Genomic DNA, 19133 nt, shown 5'->3' on the forward strand with positions numbered 1-19133 from the left:
CACAGGTGGGCGACTCCGCCCGGCACGCCCGAGCCCGCCGTGCAGGGTCGGAGACGCAGCCGCGCCCCGGGGAGCCGGTCCTCCTCCCGGTCCCCGCCTCTGTCGGAGGGCAGGTAACTTCCCCGCCAAGGTCATTCTCCAGGCCCGCCCACGCCCTCGGAGCGGCGGGTTCCGAGTGGGCTGGACGGGCGACCTCCGGGCTGCGGGGGCTCCTGGCATCCCCGGGCCGGTGGGTGGTTGCAGCGCCGGGGCGTCGCTGCCTGTACCTGCGAGGGTGAGTTTCCACGTCGCGCAGCCTTGGGGTGGGAACCGCCCGGCCCTTCCGAGTCGGCACCCGCAGGTGAACTGGGCCGCCCCAGCTCTGCTGTCCCGGGCCGCGTGGTCGGCTGTCGCCATGGGAACGGCTGGTACCCAGATGTTGCTTGCCAAGCTGGGAAGGGGAGGAGAAGATGCTGGGAGCCCCAGAAGTCAAGGAGACCCCTGTCAGGCCACGCAGAGCCCGAAAAGCCTGATGAAACAGGACCCCTCCCCCCTTTTAATTTTGTATTGCTCAGGCGTTGGCGTAAATGAGAAGCGAAGATGTGTTTACAGGATGTGAGTTGAGTTCTTGCCACCTTTACCTTCTGAGAGCTTCTTATGCCTCATGGTGACAGGTCCAAATCTTTACACCAAAGGGCAGTATGAAGCCAGTAAAAAAAAAGAAAAACGAAGAACCTGAGTTGGAGCCCCTGTGCTGTTGTGAGTACATAGATCGAAATGGGGAAAAGAACCACGTGGCTGCCTGTTTGTGTGATTGTCAAGACCTCGATGAAGGCTGTGACAGGTAAGCTTACGGTTTCCAGACGCTGACCCCACTGGTTCTATTGAGACCTACATATATTCTTTCAGGTTTGCCGTCCAGAATGCTGAGGTTTGCTCTTGCTATTCCGAAGGATCTAAAATAGAGAATTGTTTTTGCGGTCAGGTGTGAGAATTTTATAAAAACCAGTTATGTAGCAGCCTACAGCTGTGCAGTTCAGTTCATGAGGACTTCAACAGTTTCCGTTTTAAACCGTGATGGTGGGGGATAGTAGGCAGATTAAATGTATTAAGGAGTGCAATCCAGCACAAACTGCAAGTTTAAATAAACACTCGAGAAGGTTCTTATATTCTCGGTGATCTTAATAGAGCCCATGAGTGGGGTCATTCTCACTTGATCATTTGGGCCTTTGGAGGGTAAAAGATGGCTTTTCTGCTCTCAGCTCACCCCTTACTTCCTGGGAGAGAGGTCATGTACACCCTGTAAAAAGTGACTGTTCTTATGTGAGCAACAACACCGTCCTGATTGTAATATTATCTTATCTTTGGCCTTTACTTTCACCACAATCTCGGGAATGGAAATTGCTATCTAAAAAGAGAGTTTTTAGCATCAGTTAAAAATATTTTGTATCAAGCAGAATAAGCTAGTTTTAGCCATTTTCCTAAATATATATATTTTAAATCTCTACTTATGGAAGGCATAATGTAAGAGGAAGAGGGATGTTGGAGACAAGCTTTTCCCAGAAACTGCCCCTTCTGGTTACAAAGTGACTGTGACTATAGATTGTTATTCAGACCAAGAAAAGCTTTGCATGGGGACCACTGCAGTCTTCTGTCACACTGGACTCTTAAAGCCCATAACCTCATTGTTCCTTGTCTTTTTCTATAGTATTTCTTTTTAAATAGGTAGCCTTAAATATAGCTTCTTTAGACTTAGTCTAAAATCCATACTGAGAAAAATAGAGCACTCGGCGCTAAGGAATGGAGACAGGATGCTGTTTCCATAATGGCTGTCACCCAGGACTGCATTTTTGCCATTAACTTTGCTAACTCTTCCTCTCTCCTAGCCCTTGGGGCCTGGGGTGTCCCAAGTTTTCTCCTCTGTCCTGCCTTTTCTCCTAGAGACAGGCTTTCCTGTTCCCACAACCCCTGCTGCTCTGTGACTCCAGGTGATATCTCTCATTCACTTTAAGGCGTGTCCAGCCTAAAAAAATTGTCTAAAGTTATTTTTGCTTAAACTACCTTTTCTTTCTTGCTTGTCTTAGTCCACTTAGGCTGCTGCAACAAAATACTTCAGAGTGGGTACATTACAGGTGATAGAAGTGGACTGCCTGCTACCGTTCTGGAGGTGGAGAAACCCAAAGGCAAAGTGCTGGCAGATTTAGTATCTAATGTGACCCCTCTTCCCTGAGGATGACACCTGCTCACTGCATCCCCACTTGGCAGAATGGATGAATGCCCGACCTTCCTTGGTCTTCTTTCGTGTGGATGTTAAGCTCATTCATGCTCTAACCTGTTGACCTCACACTTCCCAAGAGCCCCACCTCTGAATAAGATTGCATTGAGAGTTAGGTTTGCAGTAAATGAATTTTAGTCATAAATATTGGATCCTTAGCAATCTACCTCTTCCCCATCCAAAGAATGGCTTCACATGCAAAATGCACCCTGTATGTACCTCCCAACAACTTCCAATATTTAATTGTTCAAGTGTCAGCACAGACATCTTAAGTCTCCAGAGCGGTCTAGGTGACATCATCTAAATCAGAAATGGTGACACCTATGAAGGACTCTGCATGAGTTTCTCTGCATAGCTGTGGGTCTGTGGCTAACAGGCTGTGGGCAGAAGAGAGGTTAAGAGTGCTTCTTGCTCTTGCAGAGGACCAGGGTTCAATTCCCAATACCCACATGGTATCTTATAACTGCCTGTAATTCCAGTCCTAATGGATCTGACATGGTCCTCTGACCTCAGTGGGTACAAGGCACATACGTGATGCACATACACATACATGTAGGCAAAACACTCATACACATAAAGTAATAAAAAGTAAAGAAGAAATAAGAGACTGTGAACTTTCAAAACACAATAGTGGGACATTCATTGGAAGATATTGCCCGCAGGAAAGAGAAATGAGAAAGAAAAGGAATGACAGGTCCCACTCCCACAGGACAAATGACATTTGTGATGTAAATATCCTACCTTCCAGACGTGCTGAGCTAAGGGCTTGAGAGCTCATGGGTTGGAGTCTTGTGCCTGCACAGAGCTTGTGGGCCTCTGGGTCCACCATCGTGGGTCCTGGTCAGTTCTTCCCCTACAGCTTTACTAGGCACTGCCTGGTGATGCTCTCTGCAGTGGTCCCATACCCATCGGTACACAAGACAGTATCCTCATGAGGGCTCTGGCACTTCTTGGCCTCAGCCTTGATGTTCTCTGGGACATTCTTTGACATCCACACGAATATAGTAATGTTGCCACAGCTCTTGTATTCTGCAGAGCTGTAGAACTGGGAACATATGGTGCCACCCATATCTACTACTGATGCCCTTGGGAGTAGTGGCCTCAGTAGCCTACACTGTACCTGGCTTTATAGAACCATACCTGGGGGTTCTGTGGGACAATGAATAAGGGGAACAGAGATTTGATGTGGTACTAGGGAGTGAGCCCTGACGTTTCATTGGTGTTCTGAGCCATGTTCTGTGAAACCATGCTGCCATTAAGGCCCAAGAATTCTAGGCTTCTGCCTGGAGCACAGCCCCATTCAGAGCTTTAAAGGTCATCTGCCCATTGTCTTAATGTGTACCACAGGGCTCATACATACTAATCTCTGATACTGTCTCCCACACTGACTTTCAGTTACTGTAAAAACAGGTTAAGAAGCCCAAGAACTTTCCAGAGCTTCAAGTTATGTTTCCCCTTTGGTTATACATTTTTTCTTTAAAGTCACTGTATGTGTATTACATGTATGTGCACATGTGTGCTCCTGGTGGACAATGTCTGATGTCAGCTGTCTTTCTGAATAGTTTCTCGGCCTTATTTGTTGAGATAGTGCCTCTCACTGAACCTAGAGCTCCTCTATTGGCCAGACTAGTTGACCAGAAAGTTCCAGGAATCCCCCTGTCTGTCTGCTCCCCCACTCCCCACAGCACTAGACTATAAGCTCATACCTCCACACCTTTCTATTTTTATAATGCATGTGCTTGTGTATGCATGTGTGTTCTGTGGCTTTGATATGTAAGCCAGAGGACAACTTGCCGGGCAGTTCTCTCCTTCCAACATGTGGCCCATGAGGACTGAACACAGGTCATCAGCCATGGTCACAAGCACCTTTATCCAGAGTCAACCTTGCTAGCCTCATGTCCAACTTTTCACATGGGTACAGAGGCTCCACATTCATTCTTCTTGCTGTCAGGGCAAGTACTTTGCCAACTGAGCCATCATCCTAGGCCCTAAAGAAATAGTAGTTGTTGTTGTTACTGTTATTTTGTTGTTTGTGTATGTAGTTGTGTATAGGCCAGAGATGTGTCAGATACCTTATGCAATAGATCCCCATCCTAATTTTTGAGTCAGGGTTTCTTTACTGAATCTGGAGCTCACGGACTGAGTAGGCTGGCTGGCCAGTGAGCTCTGGGGAGCTGCTGCTCCCTCCCTAGTGCTGGGGTCACACATGCTTATCACTGCACTGCCTTTTTACAAGGATGCTGGAAATCTAGACTCACGTTCTCATGTTTGTACAGCGAGCATTTGCCCACCAGGCCTTTCCCCAGTCCCTCCTTTCTTTACTCCCACTGGAGCATGGGTTTACAAGAAGCTGTGCAGCACCCCAACACTTTGATGAGAGATTTCTTGTATTAATACTCTGTTCCATTGCTTCTGAATCCTACCTTCTAAAGAATACTAGGATGTGACCACAGGTCACCTACCTGCTTCATAAAATGATGTTCTCTGCTTCGTCTCCATGTGCTGGAAGAGCCTATAGGCTCCTGAGGCCTCTTTTATAAAGGCCCTGATCCCATTTGTGAGGAGTCTCCTGTGATGCATGACCCAGTCGCCTCTTACAAGACCACCCTCTCCGAGTCTCACTCTATTGTTCGCTCTGGTCCCGAATTGCTAGGCTCAGGCATCCTCCTGCCTCAGGCCTTCTGTGAGTGAAGGTGTGTGTTACCCCGTGCAGCAGCTTCACCTCCTACTGCTTAGGTGTTGAGGATTCGGTTTTAAAATTGGAACACTCAGATAGCAGTGTGCCTCTCTGCAGAGTCAGCAGACCCCATTCTGTGTAGTCATCGGACTTATTTTAGTTTGTTCTTCATTTTTGCTCAAGCAGACTCCTGTCTAGGACAGCCTGATTCACTCCAAGGGCCCAGGACAGGCTTTGAATACATCTACCTCTCTTCGGTGAGACACTCCCTTCCTTTGCTCACTGACCATGAAGGTTAAGTACAGACCACACCTTCCTACTAAGCACCTTTGATGTCTGTCCCCTGAGCTTAAGACTTCCTTGGAAGACCATCACCACTTACCTAATGCCTTTTGAATTCTCACTGTCAAGATTTTTTTTTTAAGATTCATTTGAGTGTACACCACTCAGGTCTAGACATTTGTGTGGAATATGTGTATATACCTGTGTATTTAAGAAAGATTGCTGATAGCTAATATTTATAAGCATTATCTTCCTCTAAAAATGATACATGAATCTGAAAAGCTTATGTACTGAGGGAATAAAATGTTGGCTTTTGGTGTCTTATCATTTATGCTGCTGTTTGACATATGCCCCAAAGGTTTTCATTCACCAAGTCCACATGAAGCACATTCTTCTGTTCTCTCTGAATAGATGGCTTACCTGTAAATCACTTCGGCCGGAGACTTGTGAAAGAATCACGGATACAATTTCTGATCGCCTCCGAATTCCTTGGCTCAGAGGAGCCAAAAAAGTTAATATCAGCATTGTCCCTCCACTTGTGCTTTTGCCGGTTTTCCTTCATGTGGCTTCCTGGCACTTCCTGCTGGGGGTGGTGGTTCTGACCTCCCTTCCCATGCTGGCACTCTGGTACTACTACCTCACTCACAGAAGGAAAGAACAGACTCTGTTTTTCCTGAGCCTTGGACTGTTCTCACTGGGCTACATGTACTATGTGTTCCTGCGGGAAGTGGTCCCCCAAGGGCATGTAGGGCCCACTCAGCTGGCCCTTCTCACCTGCGGGTTATTTCTGATACTCTTAGCCTTGTACCGAGCCAAGAAGAATCCAGGCTACCTCAGCAACCCAGTATACAATGATAAATCCCCAAGCAACAGCCAAATCGAATGCCCAGTCAAAAAAGGGCAGGAGAAGACCAAAGGGTTCCCTGGCACAGATACCTCAGGGAGCCTCAACAACCGCACACTGAAGGACGATGTTAAGGGCTCCTCCAGGGTGGGGCTTGAGAGCCCCACCAAAGTGAAGGAAGACTGGTGTGCTAAGTGCCAGCTAGTACGACCTGCCCGAGCATGGCATTGCCGGATATGTGGTATCTGTGTAAGGAGGATGGATCATCATTGTGTCTGGTATGTTGGAAAAAAATCTGGATTCCCAGAAACTAAATCCATATCCTACCCATTTTGATCTTCTTTTGTGGTGTCCTAAAATGTCTTTTCCTTAGTTTTACACCTTGTAGATATTTGTAGGTTGTGAGGATGTTCCCACTTAGTCATCGGGCTTTTGAGTCTCACAGATTTAGTGCCTTCAGTCATTTCCTGAAGGAGATTAGCAGAAAAACTTTGGGAGGGTTTTTTTTTCTTCCTTTCTTTTTCTTTCCTATCTCTTTTTTTCCCCTTCCAATTGCCTTTTAATTGATTTTTAAAAATGTTTTTAGTAAGGAGCTGTGGAGATGGCTCTGTTGGTAAAATGCTTGCTCTGCAAGTGAGAGGACCCAAGGTCTCTCCTCTACACTCTCATATGAAGGCCATGCTCAGTGCCACGTGCTGCTTGTTATCCCAGCACTGGGAAGGCAGAGACAGGAGCATCACTGGGGCTTGTTGGCCATTCCATCTAGCTGAATTAGCAAGTTGCTGGATCAGTGAGAGACCCTGATTAAAAAAACATACAGTAGAGAATGGTTGAGGAAGACACCACATGCAAGTGTACACAAGTATGCTTACCTACACACACACATACGCACACACAATATCACACACAATCAGTATCGCTCTTTTTCCCTGTTCCTTTTGAACAGAGAATTCTGGGAAGCAGTCCCTGTCTTTAGGTGACTGTTCTCTGGCTGTATATCTTTAACCATTTTATGCAGCCAGGGATTTCCACTCATCATGGTGGAGTGAGGCCCTATCAGATATCCCTGTATTGTTACCTGGCAGGAGATAGGCTTTGTTTTGTACCTTCCAGCCTGCTAGTGACAAAGCCCATCAGGCCCATACCATGTAAGGTACAGCATCTAAAACTCCACTGAGTGACTGAGCTGAAGGAGTGTTAGCACTCAGCTGCGAAGACTGGAAGTGGCAGGGCTGCAGTCATTGCTCTCAGGGCTGTGCTGGCTACGGATATACATTATGTCTGAGGAGAACAGGAGGAGGGAGTGAGACTAGGAAGTACCTGGAGGGTCTTGAAATGGCCCTCAAGGCCATGACCCTAAGACAGGGGCAGCAGTTTCTGGGACTTGTCTTTCCCTGTAAAGGGGTGTTTTCAGTTTTAGATGTGTACTTTTTTTGCCTTTGTCATTTTACCCCTATTATGTACATGTGTCCATGAGCATGGTGGCCCATTTCCAAATGCTTGCTTGTGGAGTATGGCAGCTTGTCCCATGGGGAACCTCTGACCACTGAGCACTCTGAGGTGCTTGTGCAGAAGCGATGGCCTGCGCACTCTCCCCTCATAGAGGCCATGACACAGGTCATTTCTTACCTGGCCTGTCTCCTAGTACCTTGTTCCACACTGCACCATAGCTTTCACTGCTTCCCATCGCTTTGTTGCTCTCCTACATACGACACAGTTTCCTGTTGTGTGCAGGTATTTCTGACTGGACTTTCCAAGTTTTCATAACTGTTAAGTAAACTTTTCCCCATGGCTGAGTAATAGACCTCACTTACTAAGATTTAGGGACGAGGTGTACCAAAGTGGTAAGAGTGTTTGCCTACACTCACGACGAGCCAGGCTCCATCCTTAGTACTACCTAAAACCCCACATATGCATATACACTGCATGTGTACAGGCTCTATGTCTGTACGGGTAGATTTGCTAGCTGTGTTCTGCTTTGTGATTAGTTCTAGCTTTAAACTAAGTGATAACTGTTCTACCCTTCCACAGAGAATGTGAGACTGTCACGCAGTACACAGGTTTTTGTCTCCCTAAAACTAAGGCGCAAACCATAATGGTTTACTGTTTTTATAACTGAAGTTGTTACTGTCCATATTTTAAAGGCTTTCTTGTATACCATGTGAGTTACAGGAGACATACTCAAACAAATGTATTTGTTCCCCCTGCTGTTTTGAGGATAAATAGCTGTGTCGGAGAATCCAACCATCAAGCGTTCATCCTTGCCCTCTCCACCTTCTTGCTCACTTCGGTTTACGGAATATCGCTGACCCTGAACACCATTTGTAGGGATAGAAGCCTCTTCACAGCCCTCTTCTACTGTCCTGGAGTTTACGCTAACTACAGGTAGGTGGTGCCACCTCTGTTAAGAGGGCCAGCGACAAAGTAATAAGTGTTGCCAGAAACAGGGGAGTTATTTGCTCCTAAGTTAAGTTAGCAGTTCTCAACCAAAGTCTAGGACAGGCTTTGGGGATGCTGGGCATCCCTAAAACTGCCAACCAAATAGTGTGGAGATTATGGGTGAACTTCCAGGGTAATATCGGAAGCATCATTGATGGCACACACCTTTAATCCTAGCACTTGATGTGCAGAGGCAGGTGGATCTCTGAGTTTGAGGGCAGCCTGTTCTACAAAACAAGCAAGGACTACATAGAGGGACCCTGTCTCAACAAACAAGGCTTACTTTATCAGGGACTCCCACAGCTGAGAAACTTCTTTGTGCCGGAGGTCGCGGTGTGCTCCTTTTGAGAGGCATTCCTATCTGTGTGGCCTTTCTTTTCTCTCTAACCTCTCATGGTTTGTTCTAATTTTTATTTTTTTTTAATTCACCACTCATGATTACTGTGTTATCTAGGTCAAGATTTCTTAGGCATCATTAGGTAGGGACCCATTTATAAACTGTTGAGATTTCCATGCAGTGCGTAAGTGGGGCTCTTCTGTGTTGGTCTTGCCACTCCACCCCCACACACTGAGGGTGTTCACACCACTCCCATCCTGACAGAGCAGGAGTGCCCATGCCAACCTCCATGCCACACACCAAGGGGTCCACCGCTCCTAGGGTGCTTCCTGTCCATTCTTTATGTTCTTCACTCAGCTTGGGGGCTTCGTGGTCTCTGGTTTGGTTCTCGTCTTTCCTCTCACTCTTAGTTCTCAGAGCCAGTTCTGCTTTTGCTACCAGACACCCCCGTGTGGTGTTAGTTCCTAGTAGTCTAGATCTGGACATTATAGATATTTTGGAGCCACAATTAGCCCTCCCTTCTTGTAGTAACTTTCTTCTCTAGACATATGGAAAGTCACCATGAATTCCTTGGCCGTGACGAAGGTGATAAAGTTGTAATGCAGAATGCCTATGTCCTTGGTGGACTGACTCAAGGGAATAGATGCCCAGTGCCACCACTGTGTCTCACCTCATCTGTGTAGTGGTTCCTGTCACCTCAGCTTTATGGAGAAGTTTTGGGTTGTCATCTGTGAGCTCCTGCTGAGCTTTACAATTGAAGATTCTCTGTGTGTCTTTTTCTAGCTAATTCTTCAAGTGTGTATGCCCCTCCCCACAATTCTTGAATGAGCCCAGAAGATGTTTTCCTGCCCTGTGTGATTTTGTTTGAAATGTTAGATTCCTACAGATATTTTTTATTTTTGAAAATTTTTATTTAATTTACATGTATGTGAATGTATGCCAAGTGTGTGTGACTTCTCACAGAGGCCAGAAGGGGGCATCTGATGGGGCATCTGATCCTTAGGAATGGAGTTGCAGGTGGTTATGTGCTAATACACTAAGGTGCTAGGAACTGACCTCAGGACCCTGAGCCATTTTGCTCTAGCCTGGTGCCTACATGTGTAAAAGAGCTGCCCTCTCTGTGCTCAGTCAGCACTAGATTGCAGACATAACAGTAGCCCTGTTCTTAGGTTCCCATCTACAGCTTCTTAGAGGACACCAATAGTGACTTCCTGGAACCCATTTCCTCCTGAGTTAGCTACAGATTAGGAATTGCTCACTCATTCAACAAACAGGTGCTGAATACTTTGATGCCTGTGAAGTATGATAAATGTAACATGATAGGAAAACATGTACTGACAATCCAAAGGAGAAATGAAAAGGTTTGGCATTCTGAGGATACTAAGACATCCTTTAGTGGGGGTGGGGGTGGGGTGGGTGAGCAGGTGGGGGACTAGAGAGGATGCTCAAGTCCTCACTAACCAGTACAGAATGTTCAGAAGGGCCCCTTTCTCCACAGCTCAGCCCTGTCCTTCACCTGTGTGTGGTACTCTGCGATCATCACAGGGGGCATGGCCTACATCTTCCTCATCCAGCTGATAAACATCAGCTACAACGTAACAGAGAGGGAAGTGCAGCAGGCCCTGCGGCAGAAGACGGGGCGCCGGCTCCTCTGGGGCCTCATCGTGGACACAGGCCAGTACAACAGGGGCTTCCTGCGTAACTGGCTCCAGTTCTCCACCTTAGGCACACACACCGTCCACACCCCTGCCGAGGACATTGTCTGAAGTGCCTTCCATGTGGTTCAGTGGGACATTCCTCTCTGTCCTTTCCATTTCACACGTCAGTATCCATGCAGGATTCATCTGCACCACCCACTTCTCAGAGGTACTGGAGGGCTATGCTCAGGTTTGACGAGAGGACTGAAGAGAGGTAATTTTTCTTCTGCCTTTATAACTTACGGGAGTTTAGTACTGAAGCAGAGAGATAGAGCCATTCCTTTCTGTCACCTTGCTGACTCAGGCACCAGAAGCTGCAAAGCGGCTGTGGATTGCACAAACCATTCATACAAGCAAGAAAGTTAGTTAGAACTAGGAGCGTTCCTAGCCCTCCTTTCAATTCTTAATAGCCATATGACCCTCGGTAGAGTCACTTCCCAAGTCTCAGGTTCATCTGTATGGGGGCTTCTGCTGCCTGGCTACCTCACAGAGCAGCCATGATGGCCTCCTGAGGAGGGATGTGGAAGCACTCCAGTCCAGCCCAAGCACTCGGGGGAACCAGGAAATCAGGACTGAAGCAGACTGCGTGTAGCTCAGAACATTGAAGCCAGTACTGTGAAGACAATCAGTTTGTACAGTTCTGGTCGACCTTGTTCTCGAAGGTTAGCAATGACAAGAGGGTCAATGCTACTCATCTTGTCTTGAGAAGGACAGACGACGAAAATAATTATTATCTGTGCAGTGTGTAGTGGGCAGAAATTAAGGTGACAAATATATTTGTTAATGTATCATTTTATATTTATTATAATTAACAGATTTTTCCCTCCTTCCACATCTTACCTGGGTGAGGCACTGGCGCACTGGTAAGGGTGACTGTCCTCTGAGAACATTTTCCCTCTTTTGTGGCTGTGGAGGCTGATTAATATCAAGGGCTTGATTTTTTATTATTGTTCGTGTATTTCCAGTGCTGTAGGTTTACAGCACTAAATGGGAACATCAGCCTGGCATGAACTCTCTCCGGGGTGACTGACACCTTCCCATATCTACATGGCTGCTCATTCGTCCTACACACATCTCACTAGGAGAGAACAGGGTACATGCGCTTCCCAGCACTGATCAAAACACTGCTTTCCAGCTCTTCCCCAGTACTAAAATTGTTCCTTTGTGTCTCAGAACTGAAACCTGGGGGAGACTGCAGAATGGGCCCTCTTTCTGCCATAGAAACAGGAGATCCATACGAGGAGAACTCCATCTTGGAGCGTTTGCTTTTTACACATGGACTGTTTCTGGGATCCCAAAGATCAGTGATAAGTTGTGAGACCTTAAGTTTTTCTTAGCCTTGTTGCTTCATAGAGGGAAATGGGAAATATGCACTCAGCTTTTGGAGTTCATTTCTGAGAGACAGCAAATAAGAGGCTGTCTACAATCGGACCTTTGTGTTTTCTTAGGCTCTTAAGTTGTTTGTGGGATTTTGGCATTCTCCAGACAGTAGAAGATTTAATTGGGAGTCTTCAAAAAGGCAAGGCCCTTTTGAGTGGGTTGTCCCAAGCATCCATGGATAAGCCAGCAGTCCCTTGACCATGGGAGCAAGTTCTCTCCATACAAGTGACTCCAGCTAAGCAGGTCCTCTTGTAAAGGATCAGAACAGGGAGGGATCTTTAATAAACTCATATGTAGGACGTTACTACCTTGTGTATATTCCCAGGAAAGAGGACTGAGCCCACTTTTGAAAACCTCAAGGAAAAACACTAAGGATCAAGACTGGAAGGAAGGAGGAATCCCTTCCTTGGTAGAAATGTGTCTTAGGAGTTTGCAAAGTACTGTGTAGGTCACCCTCACTGCCTTGTTGGCAGGCCACTCTGACGCCGCTAAAATGAAGCCTTAAATGTGTTTTGGGGACAGTGCTGTCTGCTCCCTCAGCCACATAGTTGCTAGGACATTGTAAATCTCTGCTCTCCAAGCGGCAGTTTCCTCTGATGAATGCATTGACTGTTGTCCCCTGTATTGCCCGCCTAGAAGGAAAACTGCTGTAAACTCTCTCTTACACAATACTCCTTGGTACTCTAATATTTTTAGCAAGAGAAACTTTGTATTCTAGAACTTTTCACTGCCAGAAAACACAATGCCAGTAAGAGTCTATGTAATACTGATACCTACCTAACAGACTTCCTTCTTTTGGGTAGGACATCAGCTATTTACTGTAAAGCTAAATTGACAGAAGTAAAACCCTGTAGAAGCACAGCTTTAACCATGAAGTTTAATGAAAGCAATGCTCCATGGACTCACTCATTTCTTTAAATTAGCCGAGCAGGTTTCTGTGTCGGAACTTCCCGTTAGCCAGATTTTGGTACCCTGCCTTTCGAAAAGGAGCTTTGAACAAGCAGTGGGTTTAAGTGCTGGAGGCACCTGCTTGGAGCCTGGTTTGCTCAGCAGAAGTTTGGCAAGTGAACTGTTTCATGTTAAACACGCAGAGGCCGTGCAGTGAGACTGAAAGCCATGAACACCAAATGAAACTCAGTGAGATTCATCTAACTGTTGTGAAGTGGCCACACCGAGTCCCTGATGCTGATGGACAGCCGTCTGAACATGAGCTGGCTCTGCACATTCCCTGTGGAGCAGGCTGAAGGGCAGAGCACGCGGCTCCCTCCACCCTGGGCTTGTGATTTATAAACACTGGAGATGTCCTGGTGTCACTGTCCACCTTTAAACATCCATATTTAAAAGGGAAAGCTTTAAACCCAGAGCTACTCTGCTCTAATGATACAAATAGAAGTTGTTAGGCAGAGCCGTGGACAAGATGCCATGTCAGAGCAGCAAGCTCATGCATGCTGCCAGAGTCTGGGTGATTTGATGATCTGTTATGTCTTTGGGGGCTTTTCATTTGATCTGATTTCTGCATCGGATGCATTTGATGGTAGACTAAGTGAATCCCAGGAATGGCTTTAATATTAAATTCAATATTTAATATAGATGGCTCAACAACATGAAGTGGGATTCCTCAAGCCAAGCTGGAGGCTGAGGGATGGACTTCACTCTTTTTGTCCCTAAATCTACATGCTAGCACCTCAGACTCAGATGCAAGGCCTCCCTTTAAAATGGAAATTTTACAAACTACTGCCATTTGTGCAAAATAATGTCCTGTGACCACGTTGTTGTTTAAAAGGAAAATAAAGTGCTTTCTTTTATGAAAAGTCTGTGATTGTTGGTGTGTTGTGAAAGCTTTTTGCCTTAAGAAAACCCCATGCTCTGAGCTGTGTGGTCATCCCCATCCAGTGGCCTTTGAAGACCCTACAGTTCCTCTTCCTCTTTTCCTCCCTGGGTTTGTTTATTCAGGTGCTAATTAGCAGCAATTATTTCAGATCACTATGGCCTATCAAGAGTTTGGACTCTTCAAATGGGTCTGTAAGCTGGTATTGTTCCAAGTGGCCCAGTCAACATTATGAGTCCCAAGAAAGCAATTTCTGGTTGACATTTGGGTGAAGCAAAGATAAAGTTTAAGATAGAAAACTTGATTTTTTAATATGACTTATTTAGGACATGTTTACTTAAAGAATTCAGCCTTATCTCTAGGCTTGGCATTAATGAATATTTGTGTGTGGTTTTGATTTTTTTTTTTAGTGTTAATGGCCAATATTTTATAAGTGTGCTATCATTAAGTATAAACAGTGGTTTGGATGGAGTGAAATTAAATATGAATTTAGTTCCATTTTCTTGTGGCTATTCGTCTTTGAAACACTTGTGTTTTTAGTCAGCAGTCATAAGGTATTAAAGAAAAAGGTGTGTGGGCTGCAGTTCCGCTCAAGTCTGGCATTTTCTTGTCTCATGAGAAAATGACCAGAGCCGCTGCATGGTGTGCCGCTGGGGTGGCTTAGGAACTGTGCTGGATCGAGCACATTCACTCAGCAGTGAATTTTACCAATTCAGATGTGCTGGGCTATGAGGAACTTTCTCATTTTACTGTGTACATTTGTGGACTATTTGAATTTGTCACAATAAAGATAAGTTTTATAATGAAAAAATTCCTAGCAGATGATTCTGTGTAATAGTTCACAGAAGGGAACATTTGATCAATCTTTACAGAATCCTAAATATTAGAACATTCTTTGAATTCAGTGTAAGTTGCCAGGCCAAGCAGACAAAGCAGATGGATTACTTAGAAGCTGAGTTGGGAGCATGGCGAGGCATTTTGATGAGGGGCTGCGTGGTCCTTGCTGGAGTTGTTACTAGCTGTTGGTTTCCTTGGTGTGTATCAAGTGCTTGGCTGTCCTGGTTGCTCTAAGATCAGGAGCTGCTGCATCTGCTGTAGATGTGTCAAGTACCTTTAATCATGCTTTGCCATCGGGTGGAATGGGCCCTGCTGGGCACCTGTCACTCATGCAGTGGTCACAGAACACTGGCCACCCATGCCCTCTTTCTAAGTCTTCACTGTTCTCTGTTTCTATCCAGTGTTACCCTCATAGTAGCTCATAGCAAGTGAGAAGGACACAGTCTCCTAAGTCCAGGCAGGCAAACACTCCTCCTTTCCAAGTTTATTATACTAAGAATATATAAAATACACTCAAAGGTGGTGCCCCAGACCATGGGGCACCTTTGGATGACCCACTGTGACACATTACGACAGATGCCTAGCAACCTAGGAGAGATCAAGATGGAAGAACAAATCCCAAGATAATTCCCGTGGCCTATGACACATCCAGAAAGTAAGCCAGGCTCAGCTGGGTGTGTGAGTGGAGATAGCCTGCACACATCCAGGCACCAAAGGCTTCCTTTGGCGGACAAGCGTGTAGCTACTGGTATGCAGCCATCATGATGGTGTCAGCATCTGGAAGTCTGGAAGGATTTCAGCAACCTTCCGGCGGAGTTGGTCTCGCCGTTCCTCTTTCACTCTTTCTTCTTTGGTAAGTTTTACAAATGCCTTCCACGTCTCCAGTGTGACCCTGAGAATCTTCCTTTAAGGGGAAAAGGGAGAGGAGGAAATCAGTGGGAAGTCTGACAGCACAAGTGCTATTGAAAAGAATGGATGAGCTGACTGTGGTGGGTGACGCTGCACAGAGAGCCCAGTGCTGGCTTTGGGTCATAGCCTGTATACCAACCAAGCAGGGCCAGGAATTAGGGTGGGCTTGGGCAGACAGCTATCAAGGTAAAGATAATGACCGACTGTATCCGAGAGAGCTCAGTTAGGGCATCCAGGCCATGGTGTTTCCATAGTTTAATACCTGACTGGCAAGCTCATCCCCAACTACAACAGAAAGGATCGAGAATTTTAGTTGAGAAAAACACATGCTAATGGCAAGGGTGGAAAGATGGTGTTAGGGGTTTCATGCTGAAATGGAGTGCTGTCTGTGGGAAGCATACCCAGATAGCAGTGCCTACACCAGCTAGGCACTGGGGATGCCGAGGGAAGGCCTAACAGTCTGCCCAGTGAGACAGCTAGCCTTCCAGAGTCAGTGTATGGGACAGGACAGTGGTGGAGAAACACAGGCGTTGCCCTGTCTCGGGGAGAAATATCTGAGGTATTGAATGCCTTACTGAACTGAAGTGGCTATTCCCGAAGAGGGAAGTCCTTGAGTAAAGGTCAAGAATCACGCTTAGCATAGCACAGAGTCGTATCGTTACAGGTTGGAACACAAGCACAGGTTGCTGAGGCTTTTTGTAAAACTAGAGGCAGTGATGATACTTGTTCTGGCCTCTTAATCAGCTAACAAGGACCAAGAATTCACCTCGGTCATTATTCATTTTATGGCTGTTGGCCAGTTGATGTTCTGGATGATGCTGACTTCCCAGGCTTGAGGCTGTATCTCTCTCACCTGCTATGTACAGCTCCTCTCTCCTCACTATACTCCAGGCATTCTGGCTCCTATACTCTGGCTCCTCCTAGTCTACTCTTAAATCTTTGCTAGCTCTAGGGAAATGAGTAGAGTAAGCAAATGGATAGACACAAGCTGGTCAGTGGGTGACATGGGGCAGAGCTTAACAACGTGAAGGATGAGATGTTTGCCTCTGAGAAGCATGGGCAGAGGAAGCAAGAACAAAGTGGGGAGAGACAATGTCACAGCAGAGGTTCTACCCGAGCAGATGGACTTCCTTTCTTGTTGATCTCATAGTTCCTACAGTTCAAACTCTAAAGGAACACCATCTTGCTACTGTATCTTTTAGCTTATAAACAGTGAGTTAGGAAAATGACCAGGGAGATGGATGCAGGAGCTGAGAGAGACAGACAACTGAGGCACATAGGAGGAGGCTGAATTCACAATGGCATGAACGTCAGAACACAGCAGTTAGGAGGTGGGCTGAGTACTGCATCAACACACCACCGTTTCCTTGTTCCTGTTCTCCACAGCCCAGAAGGCAAAATCTGTTCTTAATCATTTTAAAGTTTTTTTTAATTCTAAAAGTTTTATCTTTTATTAGTGTGTGTGTGTGTGTGTGTGTGTGTGTGTTGTGTGTTGTGTGTATGACATGAGCATACACATGCAACAGTTTGAGTATGGAGGTTAGAGGACGCACACTGATCTGGGGTCCTCAGGTTTCATGGCAGGCACCTTTACCCACTAGAATGTCACCAGCCCTGTGATGAGGAGATTCTAAAGGTTACAAATACAGAGTCATTAGGTACTATGTCCTCGCCTTCCTCCAAAGCAGATGCATTTTATTTAAAGGCACAGCCCCTAAATATTATCTCTATTGCATAGTTAATCTCTATTTACACCAAATCATAATACACTTGTTGGCCTATCCCCAGGCCACTGATTTTCAATACCTATAAATTAAGAACAGTTTTTGCTAGGAGTGGCCATATTGCTATAACAAAATGTGCACGAGATGCTCATACACAGTGAAAACAATCCAAAACTGAGTAACAGGCAGGGAGGAGAGGGTGACCGCACAGCTCAGAGCTGTCGCTGCATGTGCCCACTAAATAACTGCTTCCCAGGAGTGATGCTTGACCGTCAAATAGGGTTGTTCCCGTTTACTCTCATAACATTTCTGTGCAGATGCTGAGGGAAGTTCTAAAGTCAAAGGGCAAGCATACATTTGCTTATATTTGTGTAGATTACATTATTTCTCAACAAATAAGACCTAAGTGTATTTTAAACATTAGTAATAGGTCATCTATACACAGAATTCAAAACAAGGAAAAACCACATGGTAGTATTGACGGCTTAGGAAGAGATCAGGGGAATGCTCACGGTACAAATCAGAAGATTTATTTACTGGTAGGAGGGACTTGTGACTGGGAAGGGGTGGCCTATGGGACAGTGATACTCCACTTTGACTTCAGTTGTGGTGACATGGGTGTCTAGTAATTACTAGTGATATTTGTATGGTTTAAGCACTCTAACATTTTGTGCTGTTTCATAATGTTTAAAAATATCAAACTTAAAAAATAAAACTCTGGGTTAATGGTACTTGTTGCTCTTAATCTGAATTTAGTTTCCAGCACCCATAGAGAGGTTCATAACCACCTCTAACTCAGTTCCAGGGGCTCTTATGCCTTTTTTTGATCTTCATGGGCACCAGCCATGCCTGTGACAACAGTTTTAGAGAACAGAAGCCACATGACTGCTGAGGGCCACACTTGCTTAGGCATGTTCCATGGATGTCACACTTGGTCCCTGCAGCCACCATGAGGTGGACAGGCCAGGCTTCCTCATCTTACAGCTAGGTGCTTTCCTCAGCTGCTGCCACCCCAGTACATCAGGGGAGTTGGGATTCCCGCCTGTCTCTGAGGGCCGGGCTCTCCTAGCCTCCACTCCCCTTCTTCACTGTGCAAGCAGAAGACGTTCCCAGACAGCGGCAGATTCAGTTTCGTGAGAGCCACACCTTACCTGTCACAGTGTTCTGTGGCAACCTTAAGCTTTCTCTGGGAATCCATCTTCAGCTCCCTGACAGTGGTAAGCCAGGTCTTGAAAATCTTCTTCTGCAGTAACCAGGCGCAGAGTTTCCTGACTTCTTTCTCTAGATCACTGACATACTAGTGGGTGAAGACATGATAGAAATGAGACAAATCCTATCAGCAGACATGTAGAATAAGTTAAAAACAAATAAGAAGATGCAGAAACATACAAAGCCAAATAAAAAAGGCTGCAAAGGGCTGAAAGAGAGGATAACAAGGCAAGCAAGTCAACAATATCCTCTGTAATTTACTATAACAGTAATAGGTATAAGACTGACAGGGGAAGTTTCTAAAATCACCTAAGTACTGTGAGACAGAAAACCAAGGAATAGTAAGAAACAAAAGCTGCAGGACTTACTCCAACACACACACACACACACACACACACACACACACACACACACACACTATGGGGACATGTGCTGGAGACTTTATACTACCCAAGGTTGACAATATTTCAAAGGAATGAACTGGACTCGTGGCTCTGTGTTCTTGAAAAACCAAAGTGGGCGTGGCATTATCAAGCCCATTCAGTTTGTTTTGGTGTTTTTTTTGTTTGTTTTTTTGTTTTTGTTTTTTAATGGAGAGTTGAGAAGAGAGGTGTATTTATTTAGTTTTGATTTTCTGAGAGAAGGTCTCAGCTTCCCAAGTGCTGAGACCATAGGTAAGTGTCATCACATGTGGCTCAAGGAGATGCATTTAAAGT

General features: G+C 45.7%; 2 protein-coding genes across 2 annotated transcripts in view; one reads left to right on the forward strand and one right to left on the reverse strand.

Moving 5' to 3' along the window:
• The first annotated feature begins 42 nt into the window (after positions 1-42).
• On the forward strand, positions 43-13721 carry Zdhhc23 (zinc finger DHHC-type containing 23). Its single transcript, XM_028752440.1, has 5 exons — positions 43-113; positions 675-823; positions 5625-6335; positions 8275-8442; positions 10332-13721. The coding sequence occupies exons 2-5, from the start codon at positions 681-683 to the stop codon at positions 10597-10599; spliced, it is 1290 nt and encodes a 429-aa protein (XP_028608273.1). The 5' UTR covers positions 43-113; positions 675-680; the 3' UTR covers positions 10600-13721.
• Positions 13722-15020: 1299 nt separating this feature from the next.
• Ccdc191 (coiled-coil domain containing 191) overlaps positions 15021-19133 on the reverse strand; it is a 65473-nt gene continuing 61360 nt past the window's right edge. Inside the window, exons 16-17 of the mRNA XM_028752428.1 lie at positions 18360-18507; positions 15021-15479 (exon numbers count right to left, since the gene is read on the reverse strand). Of these exons, the coding sequence (XP_028608261.1) occupies positions 15335-15479; positions 18360-18507 (293 nt within the window). The 3' untranslated portion in view covers positions 15021-15334. The remainder of the gene's footprint in view (positions 15480-18359; positions 18508-19133) is intronic.

This window comes from Grammomys surdaster, unplaced genomic scaffold (assembly GCF_004785775.1).
Source record: "Grammomys surdaster isolate TR1022 unplaced genomic scaffold, NIH_TR_1.0 125901, whole genome shotgun sequence".
In the NCBI taxonomy this organism is placed as follows: domain Eukaryota; kingdom Metazoa; phylum Chordata; class Mammalia; order Rodentia; family Muridae; genus Grammomys; species Grammomys surdaster.